The sequence below is a fragment of the Eublepharis macularius genome, chromosome 8, assembly GCF_028583425.1.
Source record: "Eublepharis macularius isolate TG4126 chromosome 8, MPM_Emac_v1.0, whole genome shotgun sequence".
Taxonomy (NCBI): domain Eukaryota; kingdom Metazoa; phylum Chordata; class Lepidosauria; order Squamata; family Eublepharidae; genus Eublepharis; species Eublepharis macularius.
Window position 1 is genome coordinate 112,907,775 of NC_072797.1, and position 23,411 is coordinate 112,931,185.

At 40.2% G+C, this 23,411-nt stretch overlaps 1 protein-coding gene and 1 non-coding gene across 2 annotated transcripts; both read right to left on the reverse strand.

The window, feature by feature from the left end:
• Window positions 1–915: 915 nt before the first annotated feature.
• On the reverse strand, window positions 916–22,786 carry HAUS6 (HAUS augmin like complex subunit 6). Its single transcript, XM_054986120.1, has 17 exons — window positions 22,484–22,786; window positions 21,791–21,886; window positions 18,495–18,573; window positions 17,287–17,419; window positions 15,435–15,582; window positions 15,050–15,115; window positions 14,685–14,739; window positions 14,361–14,534; window positions 13,281–13,474; window positions 12,496–12,625; window positions 11,984–12,086; window positions 10,536–10,629; window positions 9,641–9,704; window positions 8,090–8,275; window positions 7,135–7,270; window positions 5,231–6,175; window positions 916–2,090 (listed from the first exon to the last, which is right to left on the reverse strand). Exons 1-17 carry the CDS (start codon window positions 22,621–22,623, stop codon window positions 2,080–2,082), a joined length of 2,754 nt encoding a protein of 917 aa, XP_054842095.1. The 5' UTR covers window positions 22,624–22,786; the 3' UTR covers window positions 916–2,079.
• LOC129335251 (small Cajal body-specific RNA 8) lies at window positions 9,765–9,895 on the reverse strand. The gene has a single exon (XR_008597593.1). It is a non-coding gene; the product is annotated as a small Cajal body-specific RNA 8 (non-coding RNA).
• Window positions 22,787–23,411: the final 625 nt, after the last annotated feature.

Below are 23,411 nucleotides of genomic sequence, written 5' to 3' on the forward strand. Positions count from 1 at the left end.
ATTTCTCAATTATTCTTAATCTACTAGCTTTAGCATTTAGAGCACATTTATTCAATAAGGGACAAAAACTCAATAGCTGGTATTTTCAGCACACCAGTGTCAAAGAATAGACCAGAAATGAGTCTAGTGTTACTTGGCATCTGCTCAATATTCAAAATAAACCTGTATACATGCCTTTGCGAAAGCACTATTAAGTGACCCTTTCCATTTTGTTGCCATATTCTCTTGCCATGTGCAAAAGGGCACTCAAATTTTAATAATTATTGCCCCTCTGCTGTGTAAAACAGACCAGGTATTTGGAAACATGCAGGCAAGTCAAAGGGGAATGGGGAAACCTCGACTTCTTCTAAGGGTTTCTATCTTCCTCCAATTTCTCTAGGCAAAAAAGAAACCTATTCATTTTTTCCCCCTTGGGTACTGGGTTTCCAGAATCCACCTGTGAATAAGTAGACCCCTTATCTTGGGGGCACAACAAAGAGGGAGCGTTACAGCCAAAATGCTCTGATAAAAAGAAAAACACTACTGTAACTATCTAACTACTTATACTTTTTACTTATTATTCTCCTATAAGAAAGAGATGTATTATTGGACTGACTAATAGTATTATACTTAAGTATAACAACACGGGTGACTTTTTTAGGATTGTGGATTTGGAAAAGTGACATCATATGACTTGCATATGGTGAAGAGACTGGTAAGTGGCTATAAATTCTATTGGGTTGAAATATTTGAACTGATAGTAAAAAGTATAAGCAGTCAGATAGTTACGGTGGTGTTTTTCTTCTCATCAGAGCTTCTCTTGGGGGCAGGCAAGAGAAAATAAGTGAACAGCTGTCACATGCAAACTGGATTGCTTCAATAGAACCAAGATTTAAATACATTTAATGTCATTCCACAAAACAAATTTCAGCTAGGAAAGTTTATTAGGCTAAACAAGTTTTTTTAGAAGGCAAAACATTTAATAAATATTTTAAGACAAACATGAGTTTGAAGACCTTCGGTATCAGAATGTGGAGAATTTTCTATGCATTTCAGGCAAATGAGTTTCAACAAAGCACGCATCCCATAATTTACATTAGTACGTAATGGCTACTACACTATTTTTGCATCTTTATTACCATCTTGTATCCAGTATTCCTCTGCCTCCCAAATTAAAGTGTAAGTGAACTAAAGCAAATCATTTACTGAATATGTATCAACTTTTTATCTAGACTAAGAGTGATTCCGCAAACGTTGGATAATGCACTTCCAATCCTCTTTATAGATCATTTGGAACGGATTTTTTTGTGTGCGGAACAAAAAATCCACCTCAAACGATTGATAAAGTGCATTGAAAGTGCATTATCCAACGTGTGCGGAATCACTCTCTGGTAGACCACCGGAGGGGGGGGGGGATGGAGAACTGAATATCCAGAGATGACCACTGATACTCAAGGCAACTGTACTGAAATCGTAATTCTTATGTTCTATTACATGGAAGCAGGCATAAGATATCCACATAGGTGGCTTGCAGAAAGAACTAACAGATCTATAGCTCATTTTCCATAACACTGCAAGGGCAATATCAACACAGCACACAGAAGGGCAGGAGTTTTTCCTTCTATAGCTGGAAACATCTACAGTTAGGACTGTTCTCAATGCTCAGGTTTCCCACACAAGAGGAGAAAATGAAACATTGGAGCAGGCTTAGCCAGTTATGTACAAGAACATTTTCGTTAGAAAACTATTCAAAAAGTCTTGTTCTCTTCCAAAATCTGATTAAAATGTGCTGCAATTAACCATTTAAAACAAGATACTTTAATATCTGACTCACTGTGTTACTGCTACATGATCACATTTACCACTGAACTTACATGGCATCAATGCTTCAAAATCTCTTAATAAGAATTAGTTCTAACATCCAATACTAGTCAGGATTAGCAGTAGTTAATAGCAAAGTATCAACGTAAGCATTAACAACTGGAAAAATACTTTAGATAAGTGTCTATGAATCCAACTTCAGTGCATCATAATTGTCCAATTCACACTACATTTCATTTTGACAGATCTTTGTAGATGGAGATTCATTTGCATCCAGCATCACTGTTTTTCTGAAAAAGAAGCACAAATATCATTCAAGATTTTTTTTTTAAAACTTGCCTAAGTAGCAGTGCTCCAGCAAACAAATGTATGGGCTTTAAAAGCATATAGGACTCATAGATAAGCACGCTCATATATGAAACGGAAGTATGTAATAAGATTCTCTCAATTCACATAATAGGTAGTGAGGGGATGTTGTTATGGCTATGATCTACAAAGTGACACAGTTTGTCTTTACATCTGAACTGTGATTTTTCATTATGTGAACAAAGAGCCCTCAGGATGGTACAGACACCACCCTGCCCGCCCACTAAAAATTTGGAAATTAAATACTTCCCCAGCAAGCCATCTTTTCTGAAGCACACACCATGGTTTTTTTCTTCTCTCTCGAAATTAGGTTTTCAAACCATGATTAAACTGCTGTTTGAGATCCTAGTTTAGAGGAAGGAGAACAAACTGCAGCTTGTAATTCAGTCAGAATTAGTGTTTGCTAGGCAAGGGCAACTCAGTTCAGAACCGTGTTTAAGAGGAGGAGGGAATGCACATCATGGCAAATCATGGGAAGTGTTTGCAGGACAGACAGACAGATCTAAAAATCAGAGAATCTGTTCTAGGACAAGTGTGGGATTAGCAAATTTTTAGTGGAGACCTTGAATCAATAATGTAATTATGAATTAAGCTAGCAAGAGGGAAAAAATGGATTTTTATGTTTTAAAGTAACTGGTCTCTGCTCTTTAGCCACCCCCCCCTTTTCTCTAGTTGTTTATGACAGAAGAAATGTATGTCCTTGGGAATAAATAACTAAACATTCTTATAATGCAGAGGCAGAGACAAAGGGAAAATTGTAAGTCCCCCCCCCTCTTTGGAGGAAGTGTGTGTGTGTGTGAAAGTAACGAGTGACTACTCTGAAGACAAAAAAGAGTAATAAAGCTGTTGCGAGAGTAAGAAATGGAGAATAGCCTATCCATAGGTGTAAAGAGATCACATGTTTTGTTTGAATGTGAGTTTCGTTTCTCCAAAATGATGTCATGAGCCCTTAAAAGAAGCATGTGCTCCTTTGTTCTCTGGTACATTCTAAGCTCATTTTGTAAGCTGGTACCCTATATTTGCAAATATACTCTGTTACAACAGCCCTTGTCTGTCTCATCTCTCTTTTGCTCAGAAGATTGGAAGGGGCAAAGGGGAAGAGCACAGTTTTGTGCAACACAAGGATCCAAAGCATTCTTTAAATAAACCCGAGGCCTTTTTCTCCTTTGAGCATAAGCTGCCTTGAAGAGCTCACACAGGTTTACAAGCTATTTGGTGGGACAGCAGAGCTGAGGAAAACACACCCAAAGCCCCTGCAGACATACAGACCTAAATACAAGATTCTATGGAACCTGGTCCATGTTGCAAGCCATTTCACTTAGCCTCCAGTTCTAGTATTTTTCCACTAGCATATAAATAGCTACATACAGCAAAAATACAAGCTGTTTACAACAATATGCTTAAATCTGTGCACATTTCATAATATTAAATTCATGTCACAATGAATAGTACTATTTTATGTGTTTCAGTCCAGGAAGTAAGGCCGTTAAGCAGCTGAAATGATTAAAATTAGCATACTTGCATGTTATAAAACCACTTCCGGTAAGCCCATGTGGTGCCTTATACCAGACAGCCGCAGTGAAGCTTGCCAGCTACTTTTTCTAAGCAAACATGAAGTCACATCCAAACTTTCCTGTATGCCCTCTTTGGAGTGCCTAGGTGCGAAGCCTCATCAGTTTTGCAAACAGAGATGGGTATAAAGCAAAATTCAACCACAGCTTGGTTAGTGAAGTTTAGGCTGCCTCTTACTTTAACTCTCTTCCAACTAACAGTGAGCTGGTGTTAATCTGACTTCTATTTCGGCTCTTAGAGCCAAAGGATAGACAAGAAAGTTGCTAGTCTGGGTTTTTCTATTACTTATGCTGGGGTACAAAGCCTGTACAGTAGAAATAGAAAGGCTTGAAGAGCTGGGCTGGAAAATGCTGGTCGCTAATGCTAAGTGAGTCTGCTCACCTATATGAGTTTTGTGCCTTTGTTTTTTGCTTACTGCAAATATTTATCCTGTTTCATGGCCCTTGTTTATTGTAGGCTGTTTCTCCTTAGCCTGTTTTAACCCATTCTCTTTAGCGGAGCTAACTGGACGATTCAGGGGTATTCCCTACGTGGAGGCTCAGCTTGTTGGATCCAGCACACAGTTTTCCTGTAAGATGTATGCTGAGCAGAGAGTTAAAATACTATCTCCACTTATGGCTATTTTTCCAGCCACTTTGTGGATTACCATCTGTTAAATCTCCTTTCATGGTCTGACCAGAGGAGTACAGAATTGGCAGCAAAATTCACGGGCACTAAAAACACTGTGACCGTGCCTTGAAACCACTTTGACCACCTAGGTTCTGAAGACCTTGATCTAACTCACACAGTGGACATAATATTTGAGCTACGATAAAAATTTACTAATTTTAACTTTGTGTCTGAACTTTTTTTCATTCTGAATTGTTTATATGCACGTGTTGGTATTGGGCCCAGCCTGAGAAAGTCCAATCTCCATTGGCGTAATAATCAATCGCTTGGATCCTATGCAATGTATACAAAAGGACATGAGCAGAGATATATTTGTAGTGAATTCCTGAGTATTTATGAGGAAACATTGAAAAAGGTTAACATTTAAGTGCTTGTGTGACATCAGACTAACTAATGTTTCAGTAAGCAAAATGTAGAATAAGTAGATCCCCCACCAAACCTGGGCTTATCTCTCAAAATCCTACTCCATGGCAAACTGTCTCAGTCTCTAGTTTTCAAGTTTTAACACATACATTTATTTATTTTAAAGCATCTGTGCTTATGCTGGAGGTGGTTTATTAGCAAGACTTTGCACAGCATATAGGCTCAAAGGTTTATCAAAAAAGCACCTAGCCCGTCTTCTGGTTTCAGCCTTAATGGGCTACTATCACACTCCTCCAAAAAAGATTTTGATTTATCCGCAGAAGCAGTAGAAACAGTTTGCTAACACCTCCCAACTACTGCTTCCACCAAATGTGAGCAAGAACTCTAAAGTTACACACTGGAACCAGAGGAACACTAAACTCTGTACCCATCTCTACTGGTAAATCAGGTAAACACTAACCCTTCAAATCAGGAAGCAAGTCTCTGTGATCCTGTTTGCCTGTCTCATCTCTTGACTGAGCTGGAGAAAATGCAACAGGAGGGCAGAGACTGACCCTTCTTCCAGACAATGGCCTCTTGACAACTTCTGCATCCAATGCATATGGTTTTCCCAGTGGGCTCAACAATTCATTTGTTTCAAAGCTTGTTTGAGGGAGAATAAATTCCGATCTGGCCCTTGGGATTTGCTTTCTAGAAGGCGAGTCTTGATTTTCAAGAAAACTCATTTTCAGTGCTTCATATCTGCTTAGAATAGATTGAAAATTCAGTCTCTGTTTATCTTCCACTTCACTGTCAGCAAAAATGTGATTATCTCTGGCATGGTGCTCTTCTCTGAGCTCTTCTACCTCTAAACCACTGGAACTATTAAGACTTATGGATAGTCCTCCTTCATCTTGGAGAGTTTCTTGAAGTAGGTTGCAATGGGTCAATTCAAGGCTATCTAAATTAAAGCCTCTCTGAGAAGCATCCCGTGTGAGAGTTGTATCTATTGACGAACCTTGACACCAATAAGATGGTGGTGTCTTCTTTGCAAAGTCTTCCCCTGGAGAACAGTCTGACTCATTTGTACTCTTGAAAGCTAGTTCTGAATTTTCTGTTACACGTTTATTTGGAACAGTACACGTTAATCCTTGTTTGCAATTCATCTGAGCATCTGGTGAGCCTGCAGTTGCTTGATGGAACCACCATTTGTTAGGGCTAGTAGCTACTTCCTGGAGTCTAAATGGAGACTGCAGTTCCTGGCAAGAAGACTCCGCTGTATCAGACAAAAAGCCTGCCATACTATCAATAAATTCAGAAACCAACTCCTGTGCCGCGTGTTTTGATGACTCAGTATGACGCAGTTCCATGCCTGAGGATTCTTCAGCCTCTATAGCTTTTTTCCATGAGCTTCTAATTTCAGTAACTGAAATTGAATTAGAAACGAGAAAAAAGTTAAATGTATGACCACGTTCCAGCCATCCCCACACTAAATAAAGGCCAATGGTATTACAAGTTAAAATGCTACTTTTACAATCTCCATAGTGGCAAGCAGACCACAATACGACCAATGTGAGATCCTCAAAGAGAAGTGAGTAATACAAGACTATGCGTGAACAATTTTTAAAAAAAACTGGTCAGCATAAATTTTGCACATATTCTTATTTTGTTCTAGCAATGCAACGCAGGAAGGAGCTATGCTTAAGCCATAACTTCTGAAGGAGAGCTTTACAGTGATCATTCTGCCCATAATAACAACATTCGATTTATATGCCGCCCTTCAGGACAACTTAATGCCCACCCAGAGCGGTTTACAAAGTATGTTACTATTTTCCCCACAACAAAACACCCTGTGAGGTGGGTGGGGCTGAGAGAGCTCTAAAAGAGCTGGGACTGACCCAAGGTCACCCAGCTGGCTTCAAGTGGAGGCGTGGGGAATCAAACCCGGCTCTCCAGATTAGAGTCCCACACTCTTAACCACTACACCAAACTGGCTCTTTCACCAGACATTTGTCCATACAACATCAGGCCTGTTTTTATAACCATAAAGGCCAGAGACGCACTCTTTAAAAATAATGCCATTATTCGAGTGCCCAAGGCTGGGCTTACATTCTGCGCCTGAATTGTGTTATAAAGGAACCAGAGAATATGCACAGCCTTTGCATGCAAAGAGTCTAGAAACACATGAAGGTTGATCAGTAACAGCTCTTTTAGAAGCAGCCAGATATAAAGCAGAGCTGTACGAGAAAAAAAACATTCTGTAAATTAATATAATCCCACAAAGGAAATAGATCCTTAAATGTTTTAACTCTGAATCACCTCTAATACAGCAGGATGTCCATTAAAATTAAAACCACTAAGGGTTAATTTTTTTTAAAAACTCACTCAGATTTTCTGGAGTCCTTGGAATTTGTTTCCTAGTTAAAAAGGGATTCACGGCTAAAGTGCCAATCAGGTCATCCAATTCTTTTCCTTTTCCAGCAGTATTCTGTGGCAAATCAGACACAACTACATCTGCCACCTGCAATCAAAAAGGAATGGAAAAGAAAAAAGCAAAGCTCGAATGACAGCAAAGCCATATTTGTCCATTATGGAACTTTTTTGTGTACTGCTCCAAAGATACTATGGAATTCTTAAATACTTCCTTAAAAGAAAACTGTTAAACCTTGAAACAGGAAAGTATGTAGATGATTGGTGCTGTATCCTACTCAGAATAATTAATGAGTTTAGTGGTTACATCCATGATTACCTGGTAACCATTCCAACCTATATTCAGCAGCCAATTTATGGTTCTGACCTGGGACTAGGGGTGTGCATGGGTTCTCTGCTTTGGGTTTCCCACTTCTTTACAGTGCATACCGAAGTGGCTTCAGGATTCGGGTATTTAAACTGCTTCGGTATGCACCATAAAGATTTGGAGCACACCAAAGTGAAAAAGCTGGGGGAAGCTTTGTCCCAGCCCAGCCCCTTGACTTACCTGGCCAGCAGGCCAGGAGGCAGCCAGGAGCCCTGAGACAACCAGTTGGGCGGCAGAGAAGGCCACTGCAGATGCCGCTTGCAAGTGACACTTTAAACTCCTGCACTTGGAGCCCACCAGTCAGCTGGAACAAGGGCACAAACTTTAAAGCACACAGGACACTTTAACCCCCCCCCTGCACCCTTGCTCCAGCTGACTGGTGGGCTCTGCAGGGGGTTTAAACGTGGCCAAAGCTTTCCGAAACAACCCAAATCATCCAAGTTTCCTATAAACTGTTAAATTTAACAACTAAAAGTTTGTTAAGTTGGTGATAGTTTTCTAGCTTAATCTTAATGAATAAAAGAACATTAACATATTCCTTACTACTTCTGCCAGTTGCTCTTGTGCTTTCCTAAGAGGATCGTCAGTTTTAACTGATGATGGCTTTTTAAGCATGCCAGCATGTCTTTTCTTTGAAGCGGCCGTTGGTTTATTTTTTCCTTTGTATTTTAAGATCTGAGAATCAGAACACTCGATCCTCTTGGGAGTTTCAATAAAACAACAGGATCCCTAGAACAGGAAATTTACACAAAGGTTAAAAGGACAGGTTTACAGATTAAGACCATATTGCACAAAATACTTAAATTGTTAATTTAACCACAACCACCACCCAAACTCGTAGCACTGCTCAAACCTTAACTATATACTAGTCACAAGTAACAAGCAGGATTTCAACTGCCAGTCTCATCAGGTTTAGAACTGCATTCCTAGGTGGGCCAGTAAACAGGAGATTTTACTGTGCAGTGTTATGATGCCATGATGTATCATATGTTAGATTACGTATCATGCAGCCATCTTCAAATTCCCATTAAGTTCATGCATTAAAAGAACAAAAATGAAAGTTGAAATTGGGAAGAAGGGCACTGAAACCCAACTTTGCAATTTTCCACCCCTATTCTGGTTATTTGAATTCTAACTTGTTTCACAAACATAACAGAGTATTACGTGGCCAAATACGGCTATGATGATAGCAGTGAGGGGGATGTTCTCCCATGGCCCTCACTGAGTATAGAAAAGAACACCGGACTATGCCAAAACAGCTGGACCTTTGCCACACTGTGCTGGTGGTTTCATTACTCAGTGCACAAGCACTGTACAGCAAGACACTCACCCTGATCCAACTCTAGTTACACATATTTAGGTGCAAACTGTTAGAGAAGAACATCCACATCTCATTGAAAATATGGTGGGGAAATATCTGTATTTGACTCCAAATATATAGAGCATCCAACCACACAAAATTACTTGTAACCATACACGTATCTGGATGAACCTCCCCATCTACCTTCTGCTCCAACCAATCAAGTGCATGCAACAAATTCAGGGTGAAGGGAGCATTCATAACAGAGATGCATTCCTCCTTCTACAGCAAAAGACTGTTTTGCAAGCAGCTGCTCATAAAGCAAAGTAAAAAATGGTTTCCCATTGGGGTGTGAACATACTGGGTTGGATCCAGCACAAAACCTGCTTGGAATAGAGCTTTTTCTAGTATTTCCACTTGTACAAAACACCATGGTAGCCATTTGAACTATGTCAGACTTATTCACACTTGTGTTTCTGTTTGTGCAAGGTCTTGTGCAACCACTTTTGGGGCACTATAGGGAGGAAAGTGCTAAATGTTGCGCAAGATCTTGCGCAAGCAGAAGTGCACTAAGCCCATACATGTTTCAGCTTGGGCCCTGCTGAATCCAAGCTGTAGTATCAAATATGATGGTGAGGTGACAGACAATGATTCCAGTTCAGCAACACACAGCAGAGAGCTGCATAAGTTGTAAGCCTACCTACGGACACATTGGTTTCTCTTGCATTCTAGTTTCTTTCAGTACAAACTTGAGGGTTTTTTTTTTAAGTAGGGGGAAGATACTGAAGGGTTACCTTCTCAGAAGGTATCTGCATTCCATTTTCAGGCTCTGTAGCACAACGCGAAGATGTAATATTTCTGTAAAAGCAGTAGTGTTACTTAATGTATACAGGCCAGGTACTTAGTTCAGCCAACGAAACTTGTATGCCCCGTATCTGTCCGTTACGATTTCCCTCAATTCGTCCCGGTCATCAAAAGGCAGTTTTGTTATAGGGAGAGCTTGTGACAATTAGAGCAAAGCTTTTCTCTATTTGGGTATCAGCCTCCCAGAGGTATAAAAATGAAGCTCATTACAGAAAAAGACAGAATAGTAGTACCAACATACAGAGAATTTCAAAGTATTGTACAATTGTCTGCAAGTCACAACATGCTCATGAACTGAAACAGTCACAATTTCTGCCTTACACTAAAAAACAGTATTATACATCAGACAGGCGTTTCTCCAATTAGAAACTACTAAGCCATTAAGCTTCCAGTCCCTTATAAACATAGAGAGAAGAAGATGAGCCACATGTGTAGCCTGTTCGATGCTGTTTTGTACTGCGTCTGCACTGTGTGCGCTTGAGAAATCATATAAAAAAAGTTCAGAGAGCTGCATGCATAGCCCGGCAGGAAGGTGATGCTTTGTGGACTGCAAGGCAGCAACTGCAGGAGGGAAATGGGATAGGTGCCTTCTGGGTCCAACAGAAATGCCAGAGTTGTTGCAATGTGCAACTGACCAGGCTCTGCTTAATATATCCAGAACGTAAATTCTGGTTTATTTTAAGAAGTTAAAGACTGATAATTTCCAACTGATCTGCCATTTGACAATCAGAAGAATGGAAGACCTGAGACGAGACCAATGCCTGTGGATGAGCACAAGTTCATCTTCTCTCATATTTATGGTTGGGGATGTTTTAGAAGCCATACCTTTCTGGGATTACTGCAGATGCACCAGCCTCACTTCTCGGTGGTCCACTGTCCTTCATAAGTTCATTTGTCAGAGAGTGCTTTTTTGTCATGTCTGAAAAATATTTAAGACCTATTTTAATACTCTAATCAAAACCATGGAACATTTATATTTTTATTTATTTATGTCATTTACAGTCTGCCTTTCTCACTGAGACTCAAGGCGGATTACACAGTATGAGATTAGTACAATCTGTATCAAGTACATTTCAATACAGTATCAAGGACATTTCCATAAACAATGCCATGGGGTAAATAGATACAAGTTTAAGAGACATAGTATTAGCAAGAATCCAATACAGAGTAGAAAAAATACTGAAGCAGAACATAATCAATTCTTGAACTATTAGACAATATGGAGCACTGGTGGTACATAGGAGTACGCATTTAAAGCAGCAGATAATATATAAGGCAATATAGTGATGAAGTCTATGGTCCCAAACTCATTATTGAAGCATCTGAGACCTCATCCCTACAATGCAGCCCTCCCATTTGAGTAAAAAGCCTTTTTGAATAGTTCAGTTTTGCATTGTTTATGAAAAGCCAGAAGAGTGGGGGCTCTTCTGACTTCCTGAGGCAGGTCATTTCACAGGATAGGGGCCACCACAGAGAAAGCCCGTGTACGGGCTGCTGCTGACTTCACCCATGCACAGCCTGGCACCTGCAGGAGACCCTGCTCAGATGAGTTATTACAAAACATCACTGATTTTCTTCAAACTGTGATTATTAATCTTCAGACATTAAACAGGAACTAACAAGATGCCCAAAACAGTGAAAATCTTCAGGACATTGTGTCTTGACTTAGAATATGGAATTTACAAACTGATGAGATTGATCTTTACATTAACAAAATCTTTCCCTGACTGCTGTTCATAAGTAGGGGTGCAGGGAAAGAGAAGACAATCACTTCCAAGCCAGAGATGAGTTGGTGGCTCCATGGTAGAGTATCTTTTGAACACAGAAGATCTGAAATTCAATTCTACTTGAGTGAGCAGCTGTCAGTCAGTAGACAACAGAGTTCTTGACAGATCAGCAATAAGCATGGTATGTTCAAAAGGTCACAGGTTCAAGACACAGCATTCAAATTTCATCCTCAGTAACATTTTTACCAATTCATTATCACAGTTAATCTATATCAAGCATTAGGGAACTATGTTCTTAGAGAAGTTAGGAGAGGCAGAGAACAGAAATGGTGGACTCTTCTGAAAGCCACAATTAGACTTATTAGAATTATTTATTTAATTTATAGCCCACCCTCCTCGCGAGCGGGCTCAGGGCCGGTTACAGCAGTAGATAAAATTACAATAAATAAAACAATAAAATCAGACTCATTTATCACAAGTATAATTTCCAGGTATGGATATTAGGAACTGAGTCAGTTAGTCCAAACAAGAGGCTCTTAAGATTACCTGGAACTGTTGCAGGATACTGGCAAAATACACTACTTTTATAAGCTTCCTCTGTAGCAGGGGTAAAAGAAAGGGGAGACATAGCCGGTAATAAATCAAGTGCCTTTTATAAAAAGAAAGAGGGAAAAGAAAAACAAGTTCAAGAATATTTTTAGTTTTCAACAATAATGTAATTACAATCTTGGATACTTAAACACTATATTAACATAAAATACAAAGTTCCCAACCACACAATTTTTATTTTAAGAGACCACCTCGACATAACGGGTAAACACCTGAGAAGCCGTAAACCTGCCCATTAAAATTTTTTTACCAGCATGGCATGCAGAACCTAAAAACTGCATTTGTTAAAATATGAATTTACTATGAGATATAACATTCCTATTGAAATTTTATGGAGTTACTAGTTGAAACTGGCAGTCAAAAGTTGTTCCAACGTGCATTTAATACATATTTCTTCTTGCTGGACACTTCCTTCCATTTGCTTCTACTTTTTCCAAAAAGATACTTACAGGGTTAGGCTCTTTAATGAAAGGAAAAGGAGATTCTCCAAGGCAGTTCTCCCACTTCAAATCCCATTCTTTTTGTTTTTCAGCAATTGACTGATTTATTGATAAATGATCCTCCCGTTTTAATTTGTGCCTATAAAGATTTTAATCCAAACACATTTATTGGCTGATATTAAAGAGTTTTCAGCAAACTGAAAGAACAAAACTATCAGCAACTTTTGTGCAAGTCTACAGCAGCTGTGAAAAGCATTAATAGGTATGAAAATGAAATCCTGCCCTCAAGTCACAGTTGACTTATGGCGACCCCTGGTGGGCTTTTCATGGCTAACAGAGGTGGTTTGCCATTGCCTGCCTCTGCAACCCTGGTCTTTGTTAGAGGGCCCCCATCCAATTACTAACCAAGGCCGACCCTGCTTAGCCATGTCATAATCTAGTTATGGCCCATAACTAGAAAAAAGATAATCTGCCAAAGCATAACATGACTGTTCAGAGAAAACAATCCTGTGTTTTAAAACATGTAACATACCAAAAGCCTAAATCTGAGCCAATACAATTCTGAAAGGCAAAAAACATCTCTTTTATCAAGATGCAATTAGGGAGAATCGGTTTTAAATTAACTCTGTGAGCAGACAGCATCCTAGTTATACCTCAAGGCAAAACCATCCTGCTTAGAACACAATTCTGCCCAGATTTGCAGGAGAAAAACTGAGAGGCTTAATTACATGAAGGCTGAGCACACAACATTCGCTTGAATGGCAAAGATGCTAACAAAATGCAATTGAGCTCACCTCAGTGACTTTAGCCCCGATACAGCCTCATTCTGGAACTTGGTCTTCCCTTCAAAATACTGATAATCCAGTTTCAATGAATTCTTGTCAATATGTTGGCGTTCAACCATTAAAATCTCCATGGCTTTGTTTAATAATTTAGCAAGTGTCAACAGGTTTAGTCTTCCAGCTTCATATATATTTCCAACATCCAGCTTCAAAACATTACAAGGGACAACTGATTAATACGCTTGCACATCATGATAGACAGTCCAATTCCAACCACTAAGAACACGATAGAAATAGCGAATATCGCAACGGGAAATGGACTGCGTCACAGTTTGTGTATATTTTCATTTAGGAGAATTTCAGAGGGATAGCTGTGTTAGTCTGCAGCAGCAAAATAAAACAGGAGTCCAGCAGCACCTTAAAAGACTAAAACAAAATTATTCCAGCATAAGGTTTTGTGAGTCAGAGCTCACACTGGGACAGAAGGAATAAGTTTAAAGATCCCCTGTAAGTTGCGATTTTGGGAAAGGGTGGTCGTGTAAATTGTTTCTTTATAAATGTTAAGTGTTTTATGCATGTTGTTGTGTATCATAGAACTCATTCGCCTTCTGACACTCACAAGCAATTGTTATAATTTATTACGTGTTATTGTACAGTATTTTAATCTAGAATTTTCTGTAAATGACAAGCTAGAATCTTTATCTTCTGTATTTGATTAAATAAAACTGTTTATTAAAACTAAAAAAAAACAAAACAGGGCTTTTTTTCAGCTGGAGGAACAGAGATCCGGAACCTCTTGAAAACAGTCACATGGCTGGTGGCCCTGCCCCCTGATCTCCAGACAGAGGGGAGTTGAGATTGCCCTCTGTGCTGCTCAGCCGCGCGGAGGACAATCTAGACTCCCCTCTGTCTGGAGATCAGGAGGCGGTGCCACCAGCCATGTGACCATTTTCTCCGAGGGCAACCCACTGAATTCCACCACCTCTTTTCCCAGGAAAAAAAAGCCCTGCAAGAAAGAATACCATGACTGAGGAACACTCATGGCACAGTGGCAGATATATTACAGAGACACAAAGATGCAAGGACACTCACTTCATGCATGTCTTTTTCAACTTTTTCAAGCAGAAGCCTTGGAACACTGACAGCAGTACTGGTGCCATCTAATACATACTGTCCCACTTGACCTTTGACAACCGAATCCACAACTTGTCTTTCTTTCTGAAGATGTTTAAGTGTTTCTATTATCAAGGCCCACATACAGCGAACCTTTGAGACAGTGAAGGGAAGAGGCAGAGGGGAGGGAAAAGAAAAAGGACACCTTGTGAACAAAACAGTATTCAGGTAAGTAGCATTTGTGCTTACAGGAGTTTGGTACTGGATGGTGACAACTGAAAATACACGGGCAAATAATCTCACCTGTATAATTTTCTCTGTTATGATGTTCTGGTTCTGATCAGTATTTTTTTCTGCTCTATAAAAAGTCAGAAAGATGGGAGGGAAAAGTAAGTTAGATTGCCAGAGGTAAGATCTGTGCAATACGGTCTGAAATTAAAACTTGGTTTCATGTACATTTCACCTCGTTTGTTAACTCTGACGTGTCTAACCTTTAACAGGAGAGTACAAACTTGCAAGCGAGCACAAGAAGATGCCCCAATCTCATCCCTTCTTGTCATGGTCATACCCCCTAACAATTACTGGACTGCAAAAACAGAGAGAAGAAACTGGGGGAGGTAGCCTAAATAGAAATCTACCATGTAAGCAAGCCCACAAGAGGCACTTACTTTTGGAGCTGTGTGTCCAATTCTGCGTTTTCATGTCTTAAATCTCTTATCTGTTTAGTCAAAATCCTGCATACATAGAAAGATAAAAGTCAAGAGCCGTACTTTTAACACAAAATAAGTTCAGCTGAACATGCAACTAAGTTGTGATGGCTACTGTAAGAAAAAACTAATTCGATTTCTTTTTCATTGTGAAATATCCTACATGAGAGTACAGAAAAGCTGTGAAATCACCCCCAGTAACTGGTGATTTGAGTTTTCCAAATGGTACCAACTTCTGTGATATAACTACAATTTTCGGTATAGCAGGTAAAGAGCATACAAATAATACAGTAATAACAGCCTTGAAAATCACACATTGTGCCCATTTAGCAGAAGCGCCACTCACAGTGCTTTTTTCTGAAGCTCTCGAATCATTACGTCTTCCTTTTGCAGACTGTACAAAAATCTCTGATATGCCACAGAGTATTTCGCAGCTGCCATATGGACATCCGGAGGCCTCGAATTCAGTGACTCAGGAAAGTATACGCCAGCGTCTATAGAAGAATGGCAAGTTATTTTCTGCAGCAAGCTCTGAGAGCAGACTTGGCTTTAAGGGTCAAACTATTATTATTTATTATTATTTTATCGTATTTATATTCCGCCCTCCCCGCAAGCAGGCTCAGGGCAGATAACAACAACTAGACATGCAGGTCTAGTTCCTTGCAGACACACACCAGCTGTGGGAAACAGCTGTTTAAAATAAAGGGGTAATCAAGGAGGCTGGAACCACCAAAAATAAAAATTGTAGAAAATAACTAAGAATATTAATAAAAACACTAGTATAAAGTTTAATTGGAAATACATAAATTAGATTAAAAACATATGGTTCTATATATACATACTAAAACCTTGTATATAAATTTTTAAAAATCACTAATCTACAGGACACCAACCAAAGCTGAAACAGAAATGTTTGTCCATCTTTGGTTGGTATCCAGCACCCCATCTTGAATTTTATATTCTTGACCTGACTATACAAGATTTATGGGCAAAGGGATTACAACTCCTACTATATTACACTGCCCTGACTTTATTTCATGCTGTTCTGGAGCAGAATTCTAAGGAACTGACTTCATGTTATTTGCAATTTCATCTCAGCATACATTGTGTGCTAGGTTATATATATGTTTAATTTATGTAATTTATTGATGGGGTGGAAGGCCTTCTGGGCCAAAATGAATCTGGTTTTATTAGTTCTGTACAGATAATGAGTTGTACTATTATTTCTGTACATTGGTGATTTTATTTATATACAAAGTTTTAGTATATATATATGTAGATCCATATGATGCTTTTCTAATTAAACTTTATACTGGTGTTTTTCATTCATACTGGTGATTTTCATTCATATTCTTAGTTATTTTCTACAAATTTACTTTTTTTCAGTTGTTCCAACAAATTTGGTCACGCTTGGTTTGCGGGGCTGTTGTTTTTCTCCCCTTTTTGTTGTCCTGACAAAAAAATAAAGGAACCCAAACAGCCTTAGAACACCATCACAGGGGAAGGAAGCGCTCCTGCCTTCCCGCCCCCCAAGCCATTTCCCAATGTCAAAATAGCACAGGAGGAACGATATTTCCCCGTTTTTACTGCTTCACATGCACAGAATACATGAAGCAGCAAAAACAGACACATACACACACACACTGCCATTTTAGGAGGCATTTAGAAGACAAATTGTTTTCATTACTGATGCTCTTTGACAGCCTGTAGCCACAGAAGAGTACTGAATGGATTCTACAGAGCAACCTCAGTTTGTACAGAGCCCCAGAAGGGACAAAAGGCAATGGATTGGAGATCCCATCTGAAAGAGCTGCACACACTGGGGGAGGGTGGCAATTCCCTCCAACTCCCTCCTAATGATATTCCCAGGGGTCTCCTGTGCCCAGGAACAGTATTTTAGAAGACATTCTGGGCTGCTTGAGGAGGTAGAAAGCTAGGAAGTGGAACTTCCATGCACAGGATTTTAGGTGCATGTAACCCAATGAGAAAAGAGAGCATCAACATTTTAAACAACTCAGAAAGGGTATGTGACAAGTAGATGAATGTTAGGAAGAAGTATAAATTTCTGCAAAATTGAAATATGGCACATTACCAAGCAATTTACCTTCCAGCAAAAGGGAGTTCAGGATAAACAGTGAACTATTTCTTGGTCCTAATGCTCTGCTGTTAAGTTTACATACATTTCAACTATCACTTACCTGAAGAATCTATTCTGATGTGATGCAACAGGACGTATCTTGCAAGGTAGAACATTAAGTGAATGAACTTAGGACCACCAGGGGAAAGGAATAGTGATGCATTTACTGAAGGAAAGTCGCTCCTGGATTCATCCTAAAGAATTAAATGGATTAAAAATACACTCTGGAAAAAAAATGAAATCTAATCTTTGGTCCAATCTTGACTATTTAGATTTGTGAAGTGAGCAGCAAATGGACTCCTAGTTTTAAAAAATCAGAGCAAAGTTGCCAAACAATTTTGTCTTTGTGTACTGAACAATCACCATACCTGGATCTCATATTATGCAAGAAGAGAGTTAATAAGTCCCTGGTGCAGAGTGGTAAGCTGCACTACTGCAGCCCAATCTCTGCTCAGGACCTGAGTTCAATCCTGGCGGAAGCCGGGTTCAGGTAGACAGCTCAAGGCCTACTCAGCCTTCCATCCTTCTGAGGTCAGTAAAATGAGTACCCAGTTTCCTGTGGGTAAAGTGTAGATGACTGGGGAAGGCAATGGCAAACCACCCTGTAAAAAGTCTGCCAAGAAAATGTCGTGATGCGACATCCCCCCACGGGTCAGTAATGACTCGGTGCTTGCACAGGGGACTACCTTTACCTGTAACTAAGCCCCTGGTACTAATAGTCCTGAAAGGTAGCCAAAGGACATGATGTTCCTTTGATCTTCTGCCACAGGACTACTCTTGATTAGAATGGAAGTTTTTATGCCATGGGAAGGACAAGCACTGACGCAACAATTTCAGTGGTACAGAATGCAGCAAAAGCACAGAGATTCCCATTGTAGCCTCACGCTGCCAATGAATCCTTTAAATACAACCCCATGTGCTCTAAGCATTGATTGAAATGTACATGTGGTCAAACTGAAAGGACCCAAAAGAAAACAAAAAGAATTACAAGACAGACCTATTTATTGTCCCAGGATGGGAGCCAGCTGGGAAAGATAAAGAGGCAGAGGTAGAGAGATAAGTGCTGAGAATTCTTTTCACCCTTCAAGTCAACAGGGAACAAAAATTTTAAGTAAACTTCACAGAACACCACATACATTACAGAACACTAAATACGCTTTTACTAACACATGTTGTATTTAGCAGAAAAACTATTTATAATAAATCATCAATTACAGCTAAAGGTAGACAAGGTTTTCACTACCACTTTTCATTCTAATCAAAACTTACTGAAATTTCTTTTAGCCAGTCACAGCACTGCTTCCTGAATTCAGAGTCTGTCTTCTTGTCTTTTGGAGGAAAACAAAATCTTTCCATTTCCAAGGGAAGGGAAATAAATAAATTACTCATAAAAGTGTATTACACACAACTTAACAACAGAAATGTTTTTGGTGAATTTCAAGCACTACCAAGTTACCAAGTAAATTTACTGGAACGTCCAGACAAGTAATATACCCAAAGTAGCCTTACAGACACATAGCTGCTCCATTTTCAAACCAGTTTTGATCATACTAAAAGATGACATTAACAGTGCAATGGGCTTAGACTGGAGTAACTCTGCTTAGGATTGCACTGTAAGTTCTAAAAACAGAAAATGACACAAGGACAGAAAGTAAGGAGACAACTTGTTGCCTGCAGAAATTTGCACTGCAATCACAATTTACTCTTCAAAGGCCTCTTCAAATGGTCACATTACATAAAAATGAATTCACCAGCAAGTTACAGATCAAAAATGTTTTGAGGAACTCAAGTGTTTTTATTTAAAATATTTGTAAACTGCTTTTCTGCTAAACAAAGCTCAAAGGACCTGTGCTGGGAAAGGAAAAAAGACAATGAAAGGCAGCTCAGTTTCAGCTCCCCAGCAATTCCCTCCTGCACTAGAGTGCACAGGCATACTATTGAGGTGGGAGGGGAGGAACCTACAGAAAAATTGTTTATTTCTTTACAACAAGGCTTCTGGCTTATTACATGTAAACTAGATCTCACACAGTTCCTTTGAACTGGAAACAGCAGGACAATTCCACAAAGGCAAAAATAGAATATACACATACTTAGCTGGTCATCTAGATTAGAGATGGGCACAAACCTGATTATGAACCGAAAAAACCCACAAACCAGTAGTTCGTGGAAGCTCATTTCCACAAACTTCCACGAACTGGTCTACTGGTTCGTTTGTTCCATTTCTGTTTTTGGGAATAAATGGTACTTCAAGAGAGTGAACTGAGGGAAAGAAAAGGGAATGAAAGGGCACAATAAGTGTCCAAATAATTCTACTGTCCATGAAATGGCTTAATAACAGAAGCAGTTTTAAATCTCCCATGAAAGTTAAGGCTACAACAAAATAATGACTGTGGGTGCTTCCTCAGTGGGGCATAGTGGTGTCAAGATCCAGTGCCCCCCCCCACCAAACTCCTGTCCTTGACACTGCACCACAGCCACTCCAACACCCCTAGGGGCTTCTAAGGAGTTCTGGTCTTGTTTGAGGTTTTTCAGTCTCTGTGTTTGTCCCGAGGGATGTGCACACACACACACCAAGAAACTCCTGACAAAGGCTAGAAAAACATAGTTATGTTTATTCAAATGAAGTTACAGGGAATGTATGTTAAGCAGGTACCCCTCCTCAATGCAGACAATAGGCAAAACAGAAAACAACAAAGACTGGGTATTGCTTGCTATAAATCAAATGGCTACAATACTTCAAGCTAACTAACTTGCTTCTCTGACATAGTTTATTGGCTGGCAGTTTTTACCCAAAGGCTCAACCAATCAGTGTTTTTTACAGTCATTGACCAGCATAACTTAGAATTAAACCATTCCGTTACCATCAATTGTTAAAGACAGCCACCAACAGGTTGGACTAGAGAAAATAAATTACCTGTAAATGAATTAAAATGACTAGGTATATCAACATATTCAGTAAAAATTTTAAAATTGTACCCAGTAAAAAGGACAAGTGGCTAACTTACTTCAAGCCACCATTGAGGGGGGGGGGGGATATTAATTACCCAAAGTCTTAAGAGAAAGTCCATTCTATGCCGGGCCATTCCGGGTATCCTGAGAGTGGAGGCATGGAAGCAAAGCTTCTCTCTCACATGCTGGTAGAGAGATACTAAGTGGAGAGGTTTGGAGGTAGGACAGTTAAGACGTCCCAAGCAGACATTTTTCTAGCCCTGGCTGTGTCAGCCCTTGCACCAGTAGCCAATCAGGGCATGGTTGCTTAATTGGCTTTGCTAAGCTACAAAATAAGCTAAGCTACAAAGTAAGGCTGTTTGCGCCAGCAGAGGCTCACAGGTGCATGCAATTAATAAGCCTGAGCACACTTTTCCTAAAACAGACCAGGTTGGCCCTGCAAAGACTTACAGCCTAAACCAGAATGATGAAATCTCTAAGGGTTTTAAGGCTTGAAGGAACCTTGTTCTCACAAGTGGTTAAAAGATGGTTCTCCAGTGGCTCTACAGAAGAACTTGTGGAATAATATTGGAGTTATAACTTGTAAGTATTATATTACCTTCTGGTATGTATTTATTAATTTTTGAGTGATTTCATTGTGTTTGACTTACTGTAATTTGTCATAGCACTAAAGAGTTTTGTGGATACAGCTAATACACCTGAGGAAAACCTGGCAGAAACGGCCACCCATCGTGTTACAACTACCGGGAGTGGCAATGCTACTACTCATGGACTAAACTTACAGAGCAGCTGTTAACACAAAACAGCTATCATTGTGTATTATTCACACCGTTTTAAAATTTTGTTTTGCTAACGTACCTTTTGAGAGTCTTACTCTTTCTATGAATGTTAGATAAAACCTATGTAAAGATAGTTCATGCATCTTTCTCAAGTATTTATATAAAAATACACAGACATAGTTAAAATTGTTAGATTGATTTATTCAAAATTGTTATTAGTTAGGCTATCATGAGATTTTTGGTTTCTATAATAATTTTTCTACCCTGGCTGCATTATCCCATGCACCAGTAGCTAATCAGGGCATGGTTGCTTAATTGGCGTTGCTAGGCTACCAAAAAGATAGGGCTGTTGGCACTGGCAGGCAGAGGCTCACAGGGGTGTGTAATTAACAAGCCTGCACATACTTGGCCCAAAGCAGCCAGGTTGGCTCGGCAAAGACTTACAGCCTAAATCAGAATTATGAAACTTCTAAGGATTTTAAGGCTTGATGGAACCTTGTTCTCATGTGGTTAAAAGATGGTTCTCCAGTGGCTCTGCAGAAGAACTCGTCACAGGGTGTTGCCTGCAGATCTCTCTCTGGTCTCCATGGGGATTTATAAAGGGATAACAAACCTGTTGCCACATAGGAGTGTCTCTTTATCTTTACATGTGCTCTATTATTGTATTTGAAGATAAAGCAAAAGACAGCTAAACATTCCATTCAAAGAAAACCCAACCTATGTGCCAAGAATTCATCACTACTCAAAAAGTGCTAAGCCATGTAACAGCATTCTTACCACAAATGGCTTTGAGTAATAAAATACTGTTTCACAAAACCAAAGATGCTTCACACTTACCGAAAGACCTCATTGCAACGCAACTGATCCAGCTTTGAAAACAAGAAGTACGAAACAACATGGAATGCATCTTTGTTTGGCTTATCAAACATGTCCCTTTAACAAAAAAGAAAGAACTGCAGTGAGTAACAAAACTCAAGCACGCCATATAACACTTCTAAAAAGAAAACACAACAGCTCGTCCCACTGTTGAAAGACCCACGAGGGTGGTTCCCTCTTTCCCTAGGCAAGGGTTCGTGTACTTTTAGTCACTTTCTGACAAGCAGAAATTCAAGGAGTGATGTTTCTCAGAAAGGTACAAAACACTCACTAAATTAAGTGAAGGAGAGTGCCGTCAAGTCATAGCTGACTGGTGGCGAGCCCTGGTGGCTTTTTCTAGGCAAGAGACTAACAGAAGTGGTTTGCCATTGTCTGCCTCTGCAACTCTAGTCTTCGTTGGAGGTCTCCCATCCAATTACTAACCAGGACCGGCCCTGCTTAGCTTCTGAGCTCTGCCTAGATCAGGCTCACCTGGGCAACCCAGGACAGCCACTAACTATATCAGGCCTACCAGAAAGTTTCTTTAAAACCTCGCTTTTAAGTGACCCAGCGCCAGCCACCCCACGGAAGCCATCCCGGTAGCCAGAGGCGGGTCACCAAGGGGCGACCCCCTTGTCCGTCAAGGAACCCAGCCAACCCGCCCACGCGACTCACGGCCCCAGGCGGAGATGCATAGAGATCTTCCCAGCGGCCGCGCCTCCTCCCGGGTCGAACCCCAGCGCCAGAAGGTAGAACCAGAGCTGCTCTTTTTCCCACGCAGGGGGCGGCTGATGCGACGAAGCCCGCTTGTTCATCTCCGGGCTCCTAAGCGGGCGACGCCTCACGGGGTCCTCAGTGCCGCCTGACAATGATGTGCTCCCACCTACAGCGCAACGCCTCTTCGGCAAATACAAGCTCTATTATCGCCCTCACCGCCCCTTTGGTTAAACCGCCAAAATCTATACATCGAACGGGAAGGAGAACGTCATGAGGGAAGACGAGCCGTACTGGCCAATCACAATCTGAGCAGCTCTAGACGTCTTACGTCACCTACCGGTTGCTGAGGGGGAGGAGGTTTCTTTCTCCATGACGGAGGCTGCGCGTACTGCATTGCATTCTGGGATTTGTAGTTTGATGGAGGGTGAGGCGAGACCCGTCTCGTGGGCGTGATGGGGTGTATCTTTCATGATCGTGGATCGTACCTCCTTAGATGGAAGTGGTTTCTCTTTTATGGGGCTTGGGACTTCAAAGTGGACGTTGCATTGGAAAAGATCGCGACTTTTCCCCTAGGCTTCAAAGCAGAACCTTTTCGGGACGAAGTAAAAGCCGGAACTGTGTTTTGGAAATGAAAAACATTGAAACACCACGAGCTTATTAAACCTTTCTTGGCCAAAATGCTCCTGGAACACCACAGAACAAGCATTAAGCAAATACTAGTACTTTAAAAAACAGTAGAATGTATTAAAGGCATTGGAGAGCAATATTTTTGAAATAAGAGTGGGGCACTGTTTAAATTTTATTAACCTCTTCCCAACCAAAATTCATTTTCAACAAAAAATACTTGAGTATACCACTTTCTAAGGCACACCAACCAGCCTAATGC